We start from the raw sequence: 19,758 nt of genomic DNA, 5'->3' as shown, positions 1-19,758 counted from the left end.
TCGTTGTTGGATAAGACAGACAGAAATGGAGAGTGGAGGGGAAGACGGGGAGAGAAAGATAGACACCTGCACACCTGCTTCACTACCTGTGAAGTGACTCCCCTGCAGGTGGGGAGCAAGGGGCTCAAACCGGGATCCATACGCTGGTCCATTAACGCTTTGCGCCACGTGCGCTTAACCCGTTGTGCTACCGCCCAAATCCCTAGAACCTGAATATGAATTTTTTAAAATTAATATTTATTTATTTATTTGTTTCCTTTGTTGCCCTTGTTTTATTGTTGTAGGTATTATTGTTATTGATGTTGTCATTGTTGGGTAGGACAGAGAAATGGAGAGAGGAGGGGAAGACAGATGTGGGGAGAGAAAGACACCTACAGACCTGCTTCACCGATTGTGAATCGACTCCCCTGCAGGTGGGGAGCCAGGGGCTCCAAGTGGAATCCTTACACAGGTCCTTGCGCTTTGCAGCACCTGCACTTAACCTGCTGTGCTCTTACCTGACTCCCTTAAATATGAATTCTTTTTTTTTTTTAAATATGAATTCTAACCACTGTATTCTTCAAGGAATTTCAGAGAGTTGTGACAAAGCAGCTTAGGATATTTTTAAAAAAGGTCTTTACAAGACCAAGCAGAATGGGATTCGAGTAGTAAAATGTTAACCTATTTTTCTTTCTTTTAAATATTTTATTTATTTAATAACATATACAGAGAAAGATGGAGATAATACGGTGTTGTTTTCGGCGGGCTGGCTTCACGGGCGGGTAACAGACGACCAGGGACTCATGGCTGAGCTGTACGCAGTATCTCTTTATTCATGCAGGACACAGTGCAATCTAAGCCGAGCTAAGCTAAACTAAACTAAAAACTACAATCTTCTCCTTATAAATATACTAGCCCAGTAGGGGGAACAGGATGCGATGCAGAGAGGGTGGAGAGAAAAGTGACTGGTGAAAATCAGGGTATGACAAGGAGAGGGGGCGGGGCAGGTGAGAATTCTACCACTAAACCACCAGTGCCCTGGAGGGAAGGTGGTGCTTGTTAACAGAGGTTATGTAAATAGAATGAAGTGGTTATGTAAATAGGATAGTGTTAAGCAGGGGGGATTAAACTAATGAAACAGAAGGGGTTTTTAGAAGCATACCAACAATCCAGAGCACTGCTCAGCTCTGGTTTACAGTGGTGCTAGGGATTGACTCCGGGACCTCAGAGCCTCAGGAGGAAAAAGTCTTGCATAGTCATTATGCTGTCTTTCCAGCCCAGTATCTTTGTTTTCAAAGACAGGAAAGGATAAAATGTTTGTATGAACCTTTCATGATTTAGAATTCATTCTATTTTGAAGGTAGAATTGGTAGCTTGAATTAAAAACTTACCATTCTAGCATCATTCTTTAAAGGCCTTATTTCTGGTACTGGTTTTTTTGTTTGTTTTGTTTTTTGTTTTTTTGCTTTGAAGCTACTGTTTTTTATCCTTAAGTAAATAAAATTTTATCTTTAGTAAGTAGTTCTCCCTGAAAGTCAGCTTTTTCTTGGATATCACTTTTTATTGTCTTCATAGCATCCACAGGATTTACTCTAAATAATTTGGGTGGAACAGCAACTACAACAACTGCATCAACCAGCCTCTCTTTAGGAGGAACCTTAGCTGGATTGGGGGGTTCCCTCTTCCAGAGTGCAAACACAGCAGCAGCAGGTAATTTTTGGCATTTATTCCCCAGAAATAGTAAATTTACCTGAATTGATTTATTTTGGCATTTCTGAACAGACTGCTTTTTCCCCTCTTTATCCTGTATGCTTTCCTTATAGTATGCACACTGAATTATAAAACATTTTACCCTTTGCACCATCTCTCAGGCTTTGGTAACATACCCCTCACCCTTCATCCTTCCTTCCTTCCTTCCCCTTCCCCTTCCCCTTCCCCCCTTCATTCCTTTCTATGCCCTCAAATTATTTTTTATAAATGTATTTTCTTTTTTAAAAAATATTTATTTCCTTTCTGTTGCCCTTGTTGTTTTTATTGTTGTTGTAGTTATTGTTGGTGTCATCATTGTCGGATAGGACAGAGAGAAATGGAGAGAGGAGGGGAAGACAGAGAGGGGAAGAGAAAGACAGACACCTGCAGACCTGCTTCACTGCCTGTGAAGCGACTCCCCTGCAGGTGGGGAGTGGGGGCTCAAACCAGGATCCTTATGCCAGTCCTTGAGTTTTGCTCCACATGTGCTTAACCCATTGCGCTACTGCCCGACTCCCATAAATGTATTTTCTAAAATTAATCTTATTTTAAAATATTTAATTTATTTATTTATTGCATAGAAACAGAAATGACAGAGTAGGGGGAGATGGAAAGGAGAAAGGAAGGGGCACATGCCTGAGGAACCAAAATTTAAGGTTCAGTCTCCAGCACCACCACTAGCCAGAGCTGAGTAGTGCTTTGGTCTCCCTCTCTGTATTTCGCTTTCATTAAAATAAGTGATGTATTTTTAAAAGAAAAACACCAGGAGTCGGGCAGTAGCACAGTGGGTTAAGTGCACATGGCACGAAGCTCAAAGACCCAGGTAAGGATCCCAGTTTGAGCCCCGGCTCCCCACCTGCAGGGGAGTCGCTTCACAGGCAGTGAAGTAGCTCTGCAGGTGTCTGTCTATCTTTCTATCCCCCTCTCTGTCTTCCCCTCTCTCCTGGTTTGTCTCCTTTTCTTTGCCTTATGTGAAACTAGCTTTCTGATGTAGAATAAGTAAAAGAAATCTGTTTTAAGAAGTGAGCTTAATGTTGCTATGAAAAAGCTCCTGGGGGTCTGGAGGTGATACACCTGGCTAAGTACACATATTACCACGTGCAGGGACCAAGTTCAAGACTTCACTCCCCACCTGTGTGTCGGGGAGCACTTCATGAAATGTGAAGCAGGTCTACAGGAATCTGTCTTCTCTTCCTCTCTGTCTCTCCCTCATCTCTCAAATTCTCTCTATCCTATCCACTAAAATAGAAGGAAGAAGAAAATGGCCGTGGTAGTAATAGATTCATAGTGTCAGCACTGAACCCCAGCAATAGCCCAGGTGACCAAAAAAAAAAAGAAAGAAAGAAAGAAAAGGAAAAACTCTTAGGTTTATTGAATTTTAAGTTTCATGTGTAGTTGCTTTTGCAGGGCCAGCCCAAATAATTATCTGTGAACAGGATGTTCCCCACCCCTGCACTATACTGAAATTTCATAAACTCATATTATATTAACTCATACATTCCATTTACTTTTCTCCCAAATCTATTGAAGTAAATAGACTAAGTTTTAAGATAGTTAAAGTGCAGGGCTGGGAGAAATAGTTAAACTTGTTAAAGTGTCTGAGGCCCCAAGATCCCTTGTTCAATTTCCAGCAGAGCTGAGTAGTACTCTGGCCTCTTTTTCTGTTTTCCTTTTAACTTTTTCATATTTATTTTCCCTTTTGTTGCCCTTGTTGTTTTTTTTTTATTGTTGTTGTAGTTATTGTTGTTATTGATGTTGTTGTTAGGACAGAGAAATGGAGAGAGGAAGGGAAGACGGGAGAGAAAGACACCTGCAGATCTGCTTCACCACCTGTGAAGTGACTCCCCTGCAGATGGGGAGCCAGGGGCTTGAACCAGGATCCTTATAGCTTTTTCTATTTCTATGTCTATAAAATAAATATTTTTTAAAAATGGAAAATATTTTTTAAAGTGATGTTTAAAGTGCACAACATGCTTTGCTTACATATGCTATTGTGTTTCCTTCTTTGAATTTATGAAAGTATGCAATACTATATTAAAAGTATTTAATTCCAGAGTATGACTGGAAAACTACTTGAAAACATATAAACTAAAAGTGCTTCTGTGGAGAGAACTTAATAGATAAAGCTTTTCTTCCTCACATATATTGAATTAAATATTTACATATCCAAGTCTTTTAAAGAAAAGTTATATCTTGCAAACTGCCATCAAATTGAGGCAAGAGTGTCAGTTTCTATACCCAGTATGCTTGTGTTGTGTTTTCTTTTGTTTGTTTGTTGTCAGAGCACTGTTCAGCTTTGACTTACGGTAGTGCTGGGGATTGAACCTTGGACTTTGATGCCCCAGGCATAAAAGTCTCACAACCATTTGAGTACTTTGATCACTAGGGGGAAATTGTTATTAAGATGTGCATCACTTTTATAAATAATACTTTATTTATTTGTAGGACTTGGACAGAATGCTTTAGGCTTGACTTTGGGAACTACGGCACCTGCTTCAACTGCGGGCAATGAAGGTCTAGGTGGCATAGATTTTAGTAGTTCATCAGATAAAAAGAGTAAGTAATGTCACTGTCATTTTAATGCTCTAGCAGTCTTATGAAGGAACTTACAATTTTTTTGTGCATTAATGGGCTGCCTTGCCATGCTCATGGCCTAGGTTCAAGCCTCAGTTCCACTGTACTAGGGAAAGCTTTAGGAGTGTGGTGTCTGTCTCCTTTTCTCTGTCTCTGCCTAAATTTGTTCCTGAGCAGTGAAGTGTCAGTGATACTAAACAAAAACCTTTTTTTTGTTTATACTTTTGGTTCTTTCTTTCTTTTAATCTTTACTTATTTGATAGAGACAGTCAGAAATTGAGAGAAAGGCGGAGGGAGAGACAGACAGAGAGATAACTGCAGCACTACTTCACCACTCCTGAAGCTTTCCTCCTGCTGGTGGGAAATGGGTGCTTAAACCTGAGTCTGTGTGCACTATAACATGTTTGCTTAACCAGGTGTGCCACAACCTGGCCCCTACTTTTGGTTATTTCTGTAGGGTAAAACCCAAGGAATTGGGGGCCATTCGATAGCACACTGGGTTAAGCACACGTGGTGCGAAGCACAAAGACTGGCTTAAGGATCCTGGTTCAAGCTCCTTGCTTCCCACCTGCAGGGGGCTTGGTTCCCTAGTGGTGAAACAGGTCTGCAGGTGTCTATGTTTCTCCCTCTCTGTCTTCCCCTCCTCAATTTCTCTCTCTTATCCAGCAACAACCATAATAATAACAATAACAAGGGCAACAAAATGGAGGAAATAGCCTCGGGGAACAGTAGATTCCTGGTGCAGGCATAGAGCCACAGGATAACCCTGGAGACAAAAAAAAAAAAAAAAAAAAAACCAAGAAATTAAAACATTGGCTTAAAAAGAGGGACCCAGCATAACTATAAGCCAGAATGCTCTGGTGTTTAAAAAAGGGGGGGGGGGTGTTGGGTCTGAGTGATATAGATCATACAATCAAGCCCACATGTTCCAAGTAAGAGGACCTAGGTTCAAGTCCCTGGTCCCCACCTTCAGAGAGGAAATTTCACAGGCTGAGGTGATTTTGATATTTCATTTTATTACCTTTTATAAAATCTGTTTATGCACAATATGTACATAATGGTTCTGTTCATTTATTCTTGTATTCCTGTATGTGATTTTTCCACACAGTGTCAGAATGTTGTTTATAAAGATACAAATTTCGGGGGTCGGGACAGTAGCGCAGCTTGTTAAGCACACGTGGAGCAAAGCGCAAGGATCGGCTAAGAATCCCGGTTCGAGCCCCAGCTCTCCACCTGCAGAAGGATCACTTCACAAGCAGTGAAGCAGGTCTGCAGGTGTCTCTCTTTCTCTCCCCCTCTTTGCCTTCCCCTCCTCTCTCCACGTCTCTCTGTCCTATCCAACAATGATAACATCAACAACAGTAACTACAACAACAGTAAAACAACAAGGGCAACAAAAGGGAAAACAGTTAAGAAAATTTTTTTAAAAATTTTATCTGTTCAAAATCCTTTAGAAGAGCCCCAACTGTCCTCAATTTAATCATAATGTGCCTTACAGAGGGCATTTAAGGCCCTTCATGACTTCTGAAATTTTATCTTTTTGTTAGCTAGCTACATTGACCTTCCGACAGTTATTCAAAATGGGTGAAGATCATTCTAAACTCTCATTCCATCCTGTCCTTTCTTCCTCAGATGTTGTTTGCTACCACTTTTCAGTTTACTAGAAAAATCAAGAAATTCTTTAAAGAAAAAAAGAGGTGAACTAGGATGTAATGCATGTAGTCATGAGCATTTATTCTATTCCAATGTTCTTTTTGCATAAAACTAGTTAAGGAGCAAGGTTAGAGTAGGATGATGATGCTCCTACCAGTAGGGAGTAGGGTGGAACCCTGGTCTACGTACTTAGTTTGGTAATAATGTGTGCTCAGCTGGGTGCACCACTGCCTGGCAATGCTGTTTTTATTTTTGCCTCCAGGGTTATTTCTGGGGTTTGGTGCCAGCACCGCGAATCCACTGCTCCTGGAGGCCATTTTTTCCCATTTTTGTTGCCATTATTGTTATTGCTATTGGGTAGGACAGAGAGAAATGGAGAGAGGAGGGGAAGACAGAGGTGGGAGAGAAAGATAGGCACCTACAAACCTGCTTCACCGCTTGTGAAGCGATCCCCTGCAGGTAGGGAGCCAGGGCTTGATCCAGGATCCTTACACCGGTCCTTGTGCTTCTCGCCATGTGCGCTTAACCAATGCGCCACTGCCCAGCCCCCGGGTGTGCTTTTTAAAACGTATGTGTAATCAGGGAAAAATACTGGAAGGACCCACTGCCATTTTTTATTTGGTATAATGATTTTGTATGTTTTATACTCTATATTTTCTTAAATAAGTAGTTCTTATTTTTATAATAAAAATGAACTTGGTGAGGTGGGTAAAGGATATGATGCACGTATGCAAGGACCCTGGTTCAAGCCTCTGGTCCCCACCAGCTTAGGTTAGGGAAACTAGGAATGTGAAGATGTGTTGTGAGTATCTCTCTCTCTCTCTCTTCCCCTCTCTCTCCCTCCCTCCATCCGTCCTTCATTATTCCCCTTCCCTCTTCATTACTCAGTGTCTCTGTTCAATAAATAAATAAAAACACATTTTGGAACAATAGAAGAAAACTTTTGCTAAAGGAACCTAATTTTAACTTTCCTACTGTTAGATGAACCCTATAAATAACTGTTAATAGTTATTAAGATAAGTTGATATGTCTACTGCATAAAAAACATCTTTTAAAACTTTGCTGTTTCTATAAAGTATTATTTACAGACATTAGTACATCTGATAAATTTTAGTATAGTGTACTGGTGAGCCTTTAAAAGTGTTCAGGCTGGGAAGTTACACAATAGTAGTGCATCAGACTTGTGCCTGAGGTCTCAAAAATGGCTGTTTAATTTCTCTGCCAATAACATATGTCAGAGATGAGGAACGCTCTAGTCTATTTTCCTATTTCTCATGAAAATACATAAAATCTTTTTTTTTCTTTTTATATTTATTTATTTTCCCTTTTGGTGCCCTTGTTTTTTTATTGTTGTTGTTATTGATGTCATCGTTGTTAGACAGGACAGAGAGAAATGGAGAGAGGAGGGGAAGACAGAGAGGGGGAGAGAAAGATAGACACCTGCAGACCTGCTTCACCACCTGTGAAGTGACACCCCTGCAGGTGGGGAGCCGGGGGCTCGAACGGGGATCCTTACACCGGTCCTTGCGCTTGGCGCCACGTGCACTTAACCCGCTGCGCTACCGCTCGACTCCCGAAAATACATAAAATCTTTTTTTAAAAAATGTTATATAAGGGGGTCGGGCGGTAGGGCCTGAGCAGGTTAAGCACACACAGCTTAAAGCGCAGGGACTGCTGTAAGCATCCCATTCGAGCTCCTAGCTCCCCACCTGCAGGGGGCTCACTTCCTTGGCAGTGAAGCAGGTCTGCTGGTGTCTATCTTTATCTCCCCCTCTCTGTCTTCCCCTCCTCTCTCTATTTCTCTCTGTTCAATCCAACAATAATATCAATGACAAGAATAATAATAATCACAACAGTAAAACAACAAGGGCAGCAAAAAGGGAAAAGAAAAAAAAGCCTCCAGGAGCAGTGGATTTGTGGTGCAGGCACTGAGCCTCAGCAATAACCTTGGAGGCAAAAAAAAAAAGTTATAGTTATGTAAGTCTGCTAACAACTGCGATACTTGGGGGGGGGGAATTCCCTTAAAAGAAAAAGATCATTTACACTGTCTTTTTGTTTATAAACATGTCTCCATAGCAGCTTTAATTTGGAGCTCATAACTTATATTGAATGGCATTTAAGAGGTAGTCTAAGAAATGCTTAGCAGTTTATTTAAAACTTGCATATGGAATGCATTGTTACCTACTTTTAAATTAAATTTCTTGAATTTTCTAGGTGATAAAACAGGAACAAGACCAGAGTAAGTTTGTAAAATCTAAAATACTTCATTATATAGCTTTGCTTATTTAATTGATACATACTTTATGAATACTGTGGTGGCTGTTATTGGGAAGGATGGGTGCACAGAATTTTGGTGGATGCCCTATGGAGCTATATACCTCTGTAATCTTATAATTTTTTAAATTATGAAATCACCAATAAGATCACGTGAAATTAGAAAAATCGTAGGCATACAGTGTGGTTGGAAGTAATTGGAATCATATATGCATTTAGAGAGAGTTAGGTTTTTTTTTTTACCAGTTTCTGTTAAAAATAAGTTAATAGTCATGTGCTGGAAAGATTTTAAAGATCATATTTTAAAATTTTATCATAATGTTTATAGGGGCCGGTTGGTAGCACAGCAGGTTAAGTGCGCATGGCACACAGCACAAGGACCGGCTAAGTATCCTGGTTTAAGCCCCCAGCTCCCCACTTGGGGCAGGGAGTTGCTTCACAAGTGGTGAAGCAGGTCTGCAAATTTCTCGAAAATGATGACGTTTTCTGCAAATAAAGAATGCTACAAATAAGGTTATTTTGTGTTTTTTTTTTTAATACTTTATTTGTCATTGTATAGAGACAGAAATTGAGAGGGAAGGGGGAGATACAGAAAGACAGAGAACCTGCAGTCCTTCTTCACCACTCCTGAAGCCTTCCCCCTGCAGTTGCGCACCAAGGGTTTGAACTTGGGTCCATGCAAACTGTAATGTGTGTGCTTATCCAGGTATGCCACTGCCTGGCCCCAGTGGTGTTTTTTTAAATTTTTGAGGGGATTAATGCTCTACACTATAGGCATTGCTATATGAATAAAATTTCATTTTGTACTAGGACCCCCACAGTTTCTTTCATCTTCCAGTTTTTCTCCACCTCTCCCTTCCCCTCCTTCCTGCAAGTCCTTTGCTTTGATGCAGTACACCAGTTATGTATCATTTAAATCACTTTATTGAATAAATACTGATTTACATGGTTGTTTTAGAGGTACAGTTCCATATCTCCCCATGTCTTTTTTTTTTTTTAACTTCATGTATTCAGTAACTCATGGAATTTTACTCAAGCAATGTGTGTGTGTGTGTGTTTGCTTAACTTGTTTACATTACTTAAAGCATTTGTAAATAAATTACTGAGTACATTTCTGAAATAGTGTGTGTATAGTTTAGCCTTGCTGTCTGTATTAATGAAAAAGGTGGCAGAGATTTTTTTTCTTTGCACTGTTATGTCAAGTCATCTATGACTACAATCTAATTCCTGATTCAATTATACATAACAAATTTCAGTTGTTTCATTGTTGATGAAACATTCTTGATTTTCTCAAAACTGTTAAGGCTGTTTTGTTGAAGAAAAATTAAAGCTATGAAAGAATTAAAAGTAAAACAATTTGAGCATTTTGCTTTGAGAAATTACAGATTTCCTTTAAATGAAGGCTTTGATCTTTTTTGAACTGCATAAAATTTATGTGTAGAATTTTTGAGTCAGGGAAACTTTGTTCATTATTTACCCAGTCTCTTCTTTCTTATATTTTTGTAAAATACTCAAGTCATTCATGTAAATGTATTTAAAATAGATGCCAAACCTTAGAAAAGACAATCTCCACGCTGGTGAGATACTGAATTTATTGTTCTCAAAAAGAAACTTGGAGATTATCCAAGAAAGCTATATGTAGAATGTTTATTTTCTTAATACATACTGTAGTAAAAAGATGCCAGTTTTTTCTTTTACTCTCAGTAATTTAAAAATATTTGTGATATTTTTCCTAGGGATAGTAAAGCACTGAAGGATGAAAACCTACCTCCTTTCATCTGCCAGGATGTTGAAAATCTCCAGTAAGTGTTCAAGTATGATTAGGTAGAGGCTGGGGGACAGCTAACCAATGTGTAGACCCATGTTTCAGCCCCTAAGCACCACATGGGGAGACCATAGAAGGGGAAACTTGACTAGTGCTGGGAGAGGTTCTGTGGTGTCTCTGTCCTCTTTCTTCCACTTTACCTCTTTCTATCTGGGGAAAAAAGTAATTCCCCATCTGGAGAAGGGGAATTGTACAGGCACAAATCCCCGGGAACAAAACTAAAACAACCCAGATAAAGTGTAACTGTAGAATAAAATACATTTTAGGGGGACCTTACAGCCTCCTAAACTTTATAACTTGGGCTGCTATTTTGTTGCTGTTAGAAAGCAAAGCAACAGGAATTAAAATTCTGCCTTTTTCTAAAAAATATATTTATTCCCTGTTGTTGCCCTTGTTTTATTGTTGTTATTGATATAGTCATTGTTGGTTAGGCCAGAGAAATATAGAGGGAGGAGGGGAAGACACAGAGGAGGAGAGAAAGATAGGCACCTGCAGACCTGCTTCACCCCTTGTGAAGTGACCCCCCTGCAGGTGGGGAGCCGGGGGCTTGAACTGGTATCCTTACGCTGGTCCTTGTGCTTTGCACCACATGCGCTTAACCCGCTGCACTACCACCTGACTCCCAAGTCTGCTTTTTTTTTAATTAGTTGATTTTTTAAAAATTATTTATTTGTTTATTATTGGATAGAGACAGAGAAATTGAGAGGGCAGAGGTAGTTAGGGAGAGAGATCGAGACACACCTGCAGCCCTGATTCACCACTTGTGAAGCTTTCCCCTGCAGGTGAGGACCAGGGGCTTGAACCCAGGCCCTTGCACACTGTAGTGTGTGCTTAGCCAGGTGTGTTACCACCTGGCTGCAAAATTCTTTTTTAAAAGTATACAAACTGTAAATGAATTTTTAGTAATTTTTAAAATTGATTTTGTAATGATCAACAAGACTGTAGGATAAGAGGGGTATAATTCCCACCACCAGTATTCCATATCCTACCCTATACATTGGAAGCTTTCCTATTCTTTACCCCTCTGGGAATATGGATCCAGAATCATTATGGGGTGCAGAGGGTGGAAGGTCTGGCTTCTTTCTTTTTTAAAAGATTTTCTTTATTTATGAGAAGGATAGGAGGAGAGAGAAAGAACCAATCATCACTCTGGCACATGTGCTGCCGGGGATCAAACTCGCAACCTCATGCTTGAGAGTCTAAAGCTTTACCACTGCACCACCTCCCAGACCACTTTTTTTTTTCTTTTTTTCCCAGATCAGCTCTGGTTTACAGTGGTGCAGAGGATTGAACCTGGGACTTCGAAGCCTCAGGCATGACCGTCTGTTTACATAACCATTATGTTATCTACCCCTGCCCTGAAGGTCTGGCTTCTATAATTGCTTCTCTGCTGGACCTGGGCATTGGCAGTCAGTCCATAGCCCCAGCCTGGTTCTATCTTTCCCTGGTGGGGTTGAGCTCTGGAGAGATAGTTAGAGTCCTAGGACACATTGGTGAGTTCAACCAAGAAAGGGAGGAACACAACAAGGGCAACAAAAGGGGATGAATGAATAAATAAATAAATAGCTATTTTTTTAAAAAAGGGAGAAACAGCTATTCATATCTCTGACACAAGAGACTTTAAAATAAATAAAGTAGTAAAACATAGGCATGAACATTACATAGTGGTGAGAAGATCAATCAGTTAAGATTTAACAATTATTAGCATACATGCACCCAGTGAGGGCCCATCTAAATACATCAAACACTGAAAGAGCTGCAAAAATACATCAACGGTAACACAGTGATAGTAGGAGATTTCAGCCACACTCACACTTAGATCATCGAAGAAGAGAATCAATGCAGAAACAAGAGACTTAATTGAAGAGATGGATAGATTAGACCTTCTGGACATTTTCAGAGTTCTTCACCCCAGGAAATTGGAACACACATTCTTTTTGAATCCACATCCTCAAGTATAGCCCATATGTTAGGCCACAAAGTCAGTATCAACAAATTCAAGAGCACGGAAATCATCCCAGGCATCTTCTCAGACCACAGTGGAATTAAGCTGACATAACAACAAACAGAATTAGTAAAAGTCTGAAAATAGGGAAACTCAACAACACACTGCTTAACCGGGTCACAGAGCTGCTCAAGGAAGAGATTCAAATGAGAATGACAACATGAGCTATTTTGTACTTAGTATTTGATTTTTATAGTAGTTGGGCTCTTACCAACTATTATGAATGCACTTCTGTTTTTCTGTAGAAAACAATATATACTTTAACACAATTTTATTTATTTTAGGAAATTTGTGAAGGAACAAAAACAGGTCCAAGAAGAAATTAGTAGAATGTCTTCAAAAGCAATGCTTAAAGTACAAGAAGATATTAAAGCTCTGAAACAGCTCCTGTCATTGGCTGCGAGCGGATTACAGAGAAACACACTCAATATTGACAAATTGAAAATAGAAACTGCTCAGGTAAACTCACACCTATTTAGTTTAGGCTTTTTAAAAAATATTTATTTTCCCTTTTATTTTCCTTGTTTTTATTGTTGTAGTTATTACTGTTATTGTTGTTGATGTCATCATTGTCAGATAGGACAGAGAAATGGAGAGAGATGGGGAAGATAGGGGGAAAAGAAAGAGAGACACCTGCAGACCTGCTTCACCACCTGTGAAGTGACTCCCCTGCAGGTGGGGAGCCGCGGGGGCTCGAACTGGGATCCTTACATGGGTCCTTGTGCTTCGCACCACGTGCGCTTAACCTGCTGTGCTACCACCCGACTCCCTACTTCAGGGGTTTTGGTCATTTGTTTCAGATAGAAATATCTTTTTTGGGAGCCGGGTGGTGACGCACCTGGTGGAGTGCACATGATGTAATGTGCAAGGACCTAGGTTCCAGCCTTTCTCCCCACCTGCAGGGCGGAAGGTTTGCGAGTGGTGAAGTAGTACTGCAGGGGCTGTAGGTGTCTCTCTGTCTCTCTCTCCTTCCCCCCTTCTCTTGATTTCTGGCTGTCTATTCGATGATTAAATAAAGATAAAGTTAAATATTTAAAAAAATGTCTTTCTTTTGGGGGGCCACCATGGTTATTGTTGGGACTTGGTTGTTAAGAGGGGAGGGGGTAAGAAGAGAGAGACGAAGCTTTTCCCCCCCTATGTAAGTGGGGAGCAGGGGCTTCAGCCTGGGTCCTTGCATATGGTAACGTGTTCCCTCTGCTGGATGTGCCAAGACCCAGCCTAAAGAAATGTCTATATATATATATTCCCTTTTGTTGCCCTTGTTGTTTTATTGTTCTTGTTATTGATGTCGTCATTGTTGGATAGGACAGAGAGAAATGGAGAGAGATGGGGAAGACAGAGATGGGGAGAGAAAGATAGACACCTGCAGACCTGCTTCACTGCTTGTGAAGCGACTCCCCTGCAGGTGGGGAGCCCGGGGGTTTGAACTGGGAACCTTATGCTGGTCCTTGCGCTTTGTACCACCTGCGCTTAACCTGCTGTGCTACTGCTTGACTCCCAGAAATGTCTTTTTAATTGTAAAGTTTAGTATAGACATGCTATATAGCTCACATACCTTTTTTTAGGCTTGATTTTTTTTTTTTTTTCCATAATGTGGTAGTGATTTTGCACAATAGTTCTGCTTAGTGATCTTCCTGAGCCTTTTTTTTTTTAATTATAGAGAGAAAAGATATCCCATAGTCATTCATCATTTGTGGAGCACTTCTCCCTTCTCCCCCTTCCCCCCTTGCTCCTTTCCCGGATGTTGCCCATGGCACTGGGATCCACACCTAGCACTTTATGTGTAGTAAGGTATGTGGTCTACCTAGTGAACTATTGCCCAGCCCCAACTGAAATACTTTTGAATTGCTACTCTTAGTTAATAAAAATGGAATAGGAGTAATATCATCTGATTTTTTTCATTACTAATCTAACAGTGTTTTACATTATCTGGAATTTATACTTTATACTCTACAAAAAATTATCGTATTTTTCTATGTCAGTGGTTAAGAATCCTTTTTTTTTTTCACAGTTCTAAAATATTCTAGATCTGGTCATAGTATTCTAGAAGTCGTAGTAAAAATGAGTTCATGATTTGTTAATTTTATGTGACATGATGAGTTCTTAATTTGGGTTTATCAGTATGCTATATTCTTCATAACAAATTAATATTTCAAGTAGGAAAAATAAAGGTCCTTACAGTGCATTTAAATCTGCTATTGGAATGACCCAGCAGGTGTCAGAGTGGGTGGTGGCCTTGAAAGTGTGAGATTCCAAATTTGGTTCCTGGCATCACATATGCCTGAGTGGTGCTATGGTTCTCTCTCTTCTTCTCCCTCTCTCCTATTAATAAGTAAATAAATATGTAAGTAATTATTTACTTTTAACCAGAACATTGTTCACGTCTGATGTGTGGTGGTTTAGGGGATTGGACTTGGGAGCTTGAAACCTTAGGCATGAAAATCTTTTTGCATGACCAGTCTGTCTATAGCAATAAATCAACCAACCATTTATATTTCAAGGGGAAAAAAAGCATTCTAGCACATGTGATGCAGGGGAATGAACAAAGACCTTCATGCTTGAGAGTCCAACACAAGATCTACTGCCATCTCCCAGGCCCCAATAAGTATCTAAATTGTTGGAGAATAGTTTGGTGTTTTTTAGGTAAATTGTGTTATTAAAATAGCTGTGTTAAAATTATGTTTAAAGTAGTTTCAAATACAATCTAGTTTGTTTTCAAGTTTCCTGGTTGCAAGGCTATAGGTTAGTACACCAGGTTGAGTGCACACATCACCATGTACAAGGACTTGGGTTCGAGTTCCCAGTCTCCTCCTGAAGGGGAGGTTTTGTAAGCAGTTAAGCAGTGCTGCAGGTGTCTTGTTATCTCACCCTTCCCTCTCAATTTCTCTCAGTCCTACCAAATTTAAAAGGGGGGGATGGTCAGTGGAGTGGTGGAGGAGTCCTTGTACAGGCACTAAGCTCTAGTGATAACCCTGGTGGACAAAAGAGATTTTATCTATTTATAATTTTTAAATTAATTTTAGTATTTTCTCATAATGTGAACCTCTAAGAATTTAACATTGAAGTTAAGAAATGGATAATTTTCTTTTAACTTTTAACTGACCTTTCCTCCCCTTCTCTCCCCTATTTTTTGTTTGTTTGTTTGTTTGTTTTTAACTTCTGATCTACTAGGAGTTAAAGAATGCTGAAATAGCTTTAAGAACCCAGAAAACACCACCTGGTCTCCAACATGAAAATACAGCTCCTGCTGAGTAAGTTATGGGATTCTTTAAAGAAGTCTTTTTCACTTTGAAAATAATGCATAGGCTAAGTTTACTCTGCAGCAAGTGTGGGTTATTCAAGAACTGTGCTAGAAAGCACACATGGTTTAAAATTTAATTCTCAGGAGTCGGGCAGTAGTGCGGCAGGTTAAGCACACATGGTGCAAAGCGCAGGGACCAGCGTAAGGATCCTGGTTCAAGCCCCCAGCTCCCCAGTTGCAGGGGGGGTCACTTCATAGGCGGTGAAGCAGGTCTGCAGGTGTCTGTCTTTCTCTCCCCCTCTCTGTCTTCCCCTCCTCTGTCCATTTCTCTCTGGCCTACCCAACAACAGCGATATCAACAACAACAAGGGCAACTAAAGGAAATAGATATTTAAATTTTAATTCTCATAATAGTATTAAGAGATTCATTTCCATTTTATTGAAGTATCCTTTAGCAAAGACTAAAATTTGAACTTCTTTTTCTCATTGCTTAACTGCTTTTGAAGCCTCCGTGCCCGCCCCCTTGCTTTATCTGTAACACCAAGACCTGCATTATTACTGTTTCAGTGTTAAAGATGAGAAGTCTGAGACATGAAGAGGTAGAGGCTTGACATCTGATTGTTCAATCTTTTCTTTTAACTTTTTACTATGATATAATTTCAGACTTAACAGACATCTTTCAAGAGTAAAAGTATCTATGTGTCTTTCTTCTGGCTTCCATACATGTTCACATATTTATTCACAGTTTGAACTCTTTGCATATATAATACCCTTTTAAAAAATATTTATTTATTCCCTTTTGTTGCCCTTGTTTTATTGTTGTAGTTATTATTACTGTTGTTATTGATGTTGGATTGGACAGAGAGAAATGAAGAGAGCAAGGGAAGACAAAGAAGGGTAGAGAAAGATAGACACCTGCAGACCTGCTTCACCACCTGTGAAGCAACCCCCCTGCAGGTGGGGAGCCAAGGGCTCGAACTGGAATCCTTAAGCCAGGCCCTTGCGCTTCTTGCCATGTGCACTTAACCCGCTGTGCTACCTCCCAACTCTGGATATAATGCCTTTTATGCTTAAATAGTTTAGTATATCTTCTTTAAATGAGGATATTTTTGTTAGGTAGTCACAGCACAATAATCATAGTCAGGAAAATAACTATAGTGTTACTGCTTTTCTCTTACTCACACTAGCATAGGATGGACTTCTTTTTGGTCTGCTAGTATTTTACCCATTTGTATTTTATCAAAGATGGTCTAGGAGTGGACTACATCACATCATTTCCCACTGCAAAGATTATCAGTAATGGTCAAATTGCTTTGCATGCTCCTCAGAGTACCTTTTTATCTTTTATTTTTGTCAGTAGATTAAGTCTAGGTTTGATTTGTCAGAGCAGTAGTGGCAGAATAGCTCATTTGGATAGTACTACCACTTTGTAGGAAGCTTCAATATTGCAGTGTCTTTCCTTTTGTTACTCTGTCACTCTCATCTGAAAAAGTCAGCCTTGGATGATGGAGCTCTATAGGCCACAGAAAAACCAGAGCCTTTTTTCTATTATTGTGTGTTTTATGTTCCAGGACCCTGTTCATATTGCATTTATTTCTTCTTCTTCTTTTTTTTTTTTTTTTTTTGGGGGGGGGGTCTCCAGGGTTATTGCTGGGGCTCTGTGCCTGTGCCACAAATCCACTGCTCCTGGTGGCTATTTAGTTTCTTCTCTTTTTGTTGCCCTTTTTTCTTTTATTGTTGTTATGGTTATTATTATTGTTATTGATATAGTTGTTGGATAGGACAGAGAGAAATGGAGAGAGATGGGGAAGACAGAGGGAGAGAGATCAACATCTGTAGACCTGCTTCACCACTTGTGAAGTCACCTCCCCCTGTAGGTGTGGAGCCAGGGGCTCAAACCGGGATTCTTAAGCTGATCCTTGTGCTGGTCCTTGTGCCCTACCCCCTTTTATTCCTTTCTTTCTCCCATTCTTTCTTTCTTTCTTTCTTTCTCTCTCTTTCCTTCCTTCCTTCTTTTTTTCATATTTTTATATTTATTTATTTTCCCTTTTGTTGCCCTTGTTTTTTATTGTTGTAGTTGTTATTGGTGTCATCATTGTTAGATAGGACATCTGAGAGAAATGGAAAGAGGAGGGGAAGACAGGGGGAGCAAATGATAGACACCTGCTGACCTGCCTCACCGCCTGTGAAGCAACTTCCCTGTAGTTGGGGAGCTAGGGGTTTGAACCGGGATCTTTACACTGGTCCTTATGCTTTGTGCTATGTGCGCTTAACCTGCTGCACTACCACCCGACTCCCTCTTCTTTCTTTTTTATTGTCTTCATTTATTTACTGGATAGAGACAGCCAAAAATCAAGAGGGAAGGGGGAGATAGAGAGGGAGAGAGACACCTGCATTGCTGCTTCATTATTCACAAAGCTTTCCCCCTGCAGGTGGGGGGCCAGGGGCTTGAACCTGAGTTTTAGAGGACTCAGGCATGAAAGCCTTTCTGTATAGTCAAACTAGCTTGCCTGCCCTAGATTACCTTTAGTTTTTCTTAAAAGAGGCCATACATCTACTTATTTGCTATTTGAATGTCAGAAAGTTCTATTGTAAAATTTTGATCTGACTTTAAATGTTCCCGTGTAGCTACTTTAGAATCTTGGTTCAGCAGTTTGAAGTACAGCTTCAGCTATACAGACAGCAGATTGAAGAGCTAGAAAACCATCTGGCCACTCAAGCAAATAACTCACATATAACTCCTCAAGGTAACATGCTTTCTGTTCTAGTTTTTATTATAGCACTATTATTTGTGTATTTATGTGTGGTAAAAGAGGTTAAGACATGCTTGCACAGTAAATTTTGATATAACTACTAGTTGTTATCTTTGGTTGCCATCAGAAAATTTCTTTTCAGATATTTTATTGGGGAAATTAATGGTTTAAGTAAATAGTAAATACAGTTGTTGGTACTATGTAAAATTTTTCAGTTTTCTGCAAAACACTATGACGCCTCCCATCTCCATTGATATCCTCCTCCACCATCATGTACTGGGACCTAATTCTCCCTCCTCCAACCTAGAGTCCTTTACTTTGGGGTAATACACCAGATTAAGAAAATTTCTTTCAGGGGGTGGGGCAGTGGTACACTGAGTTATGTATACATAGTACTAAGCACTAGGACCCACACAAGGATCCAGGTTCGAGCCCCCCACTCCTTTTCTACCGGGGGACTCCACGAGCGGTGAAGCAGGTCTGCAGGTGTCTCTCTCCCTCTCTATTTCCCCTTTCCCTCTCAATTTCTCTGTCTTATGAAATAAAATGCAAAAAGTGGCCTCCAGGAACCATGGATTCATAGTTCAGGCACTGAGTCCCAGCAATAACCCTGAAGGCAAAAGAATAAAAAAACCTTTTGGAACTGCTTGATTAAAATTTTAAAATAACTTTATTGGGGAGTGTTAACAGTTTACAGTACCGTTGGTGCCTGAGTAAAATTTTCAATCTCCCTGTGATAATAGGTGTCTGCAGATACTTTCACATCTAACTTAGGTCTTTTTCTACCACTGTGCACCAGCACACCCAAGCCCCTTACACCCTTTCCCCTCCCTTCCTTCCTTTGCTTTGGTGCAGTTCACCACCACCTTCAGATTTTTTTTTTTCCTGTTTATATAAAACTACTGCTGCTTCCTTCTTCTCATTGTTATTGTTATTACTCTACCACAGCAATGCTCAGCTCTACTTTCTGCTGATGGGGACTGAACCTAGGACTTCAGATATGCAAGTCTTTTGTATAACCACTGTGCTATCTCCGTGGTCCTAAAATGCTTTCTTTTGTTTTTTTAAATGTATTTATTTTCCCTTTTGTTGCCCTTGTTCTGTATTATTCTTGTAGTTATTGTTGTTATTGTTGCTTTCGTTGTTGGATAGGACAGAGAAAAATGGAGAGAGGAAGGGAAGACAGAGAGGGGGAGAGAAAGAGAGACACCTGCAGACCTGCTTCACCACCTGTGAATCGACTCCCCTGCAAGTGGGGAGCTGAGGACTCAAATCGGATCCTTAACGATCATCCAATTGATTGTGTTATTTATTTGTATGATAATATAACTTTCTTTTATAGATTTGTCAATGGCTATGCAGAAAATTTATCAAACATTTGTAGCTTTAGCTGCTCAACTTCAGTCTATTCACGAAAATGTAAAGGTAAGTTTTGTTGGCCAGTTTTATCTGGATTTCCTGACCAAAGTGAAAATTTTGTTCATTTCTAGGACAAAGTTCCTTCACAGAAGTAGCTACTATTTGTAATTTAAAAAGATAAGAAATAGGGGGTCAGGCGGTGGCGCAGTGGGTTAAGCGCACGTGGCGCAAAGCGCAGGGACCAGCATAAGGATCCCGGTTCGAGCCCCCAGCTCCCCACCTGCAGGGGAGTCGCTTCACGGGCGGTGAAGCAGGTCTGCAGGTGTCTATCTTTCTCTCCCTTCTC

At 40.1% G+C, this 19,758-nt stretch overlaps 1 protein-coding gene across 5 annotated transcripts in view; it reads left to right on the top strand.

Annotated features, from left to right (window-relative positions):
• The window catches only part of NUP58 (nucleoporin 58), a 64,140-nt gene that overhangs the window by 19,912 nt on the left and 24,470 nt on the right, over positions 1–19,758 (top strand). For 4 of the 5 annotated variants that reach the window (XM_060191730.1, XM_060191727.1, XM_060191728.1 and 1 more), the window contains exons 5-12: positions 1,555–1,689; positions 4,174–4,284; positions 8,170–8,194; positions 9,966–10,031; positions 12,344–12,518; positions 15,231–15,310; positions 17,929–18,047; positions 19,396–19,478. In XM_060191730.1, the coding sequence (XP_060047713.1) occupies positions 1,555–1,689; positions 4,174–4,284; positions 8,170–8,194; positions 9,966–10,031; positions 12,344–12,518; positions 15,231–15,310; positions 17,929–18,047; positions 19,396–19,478 (794 nt within the window). The remainder of the gene's footprint in view (positions 1–1,554; positions 1,690–4,173; positions 4,285–8,169; positions 8,195–9,965; positions 10,032–12,343; positions 12,519–15,230; positions 15,311–17,928; positions 18,048–19,395; positions 19,479–19,758) is intronic. The other variant, XM_060191729.1, reaches the window with a different exon arrangement.

This window comes from Erinaceus europaeus, chromosome 5 (genome assembly GCF_950295315.1).
Source record: "Erinaceus europaeus chromosome 5, mEriEur2.1, whole genome shotgun sequence".
NCBI lineage: Eukaryota > Metazoa > Chordata > Mammalia > Eulipotyphla > Erinaceidae > Erinaceus > Erinaceus europaeus.
The sequence above is the reverse complement of the archived record's forward strand: the minus strand, read 5'-3'. Positions and strand labels throughout refer to the sequence as shown.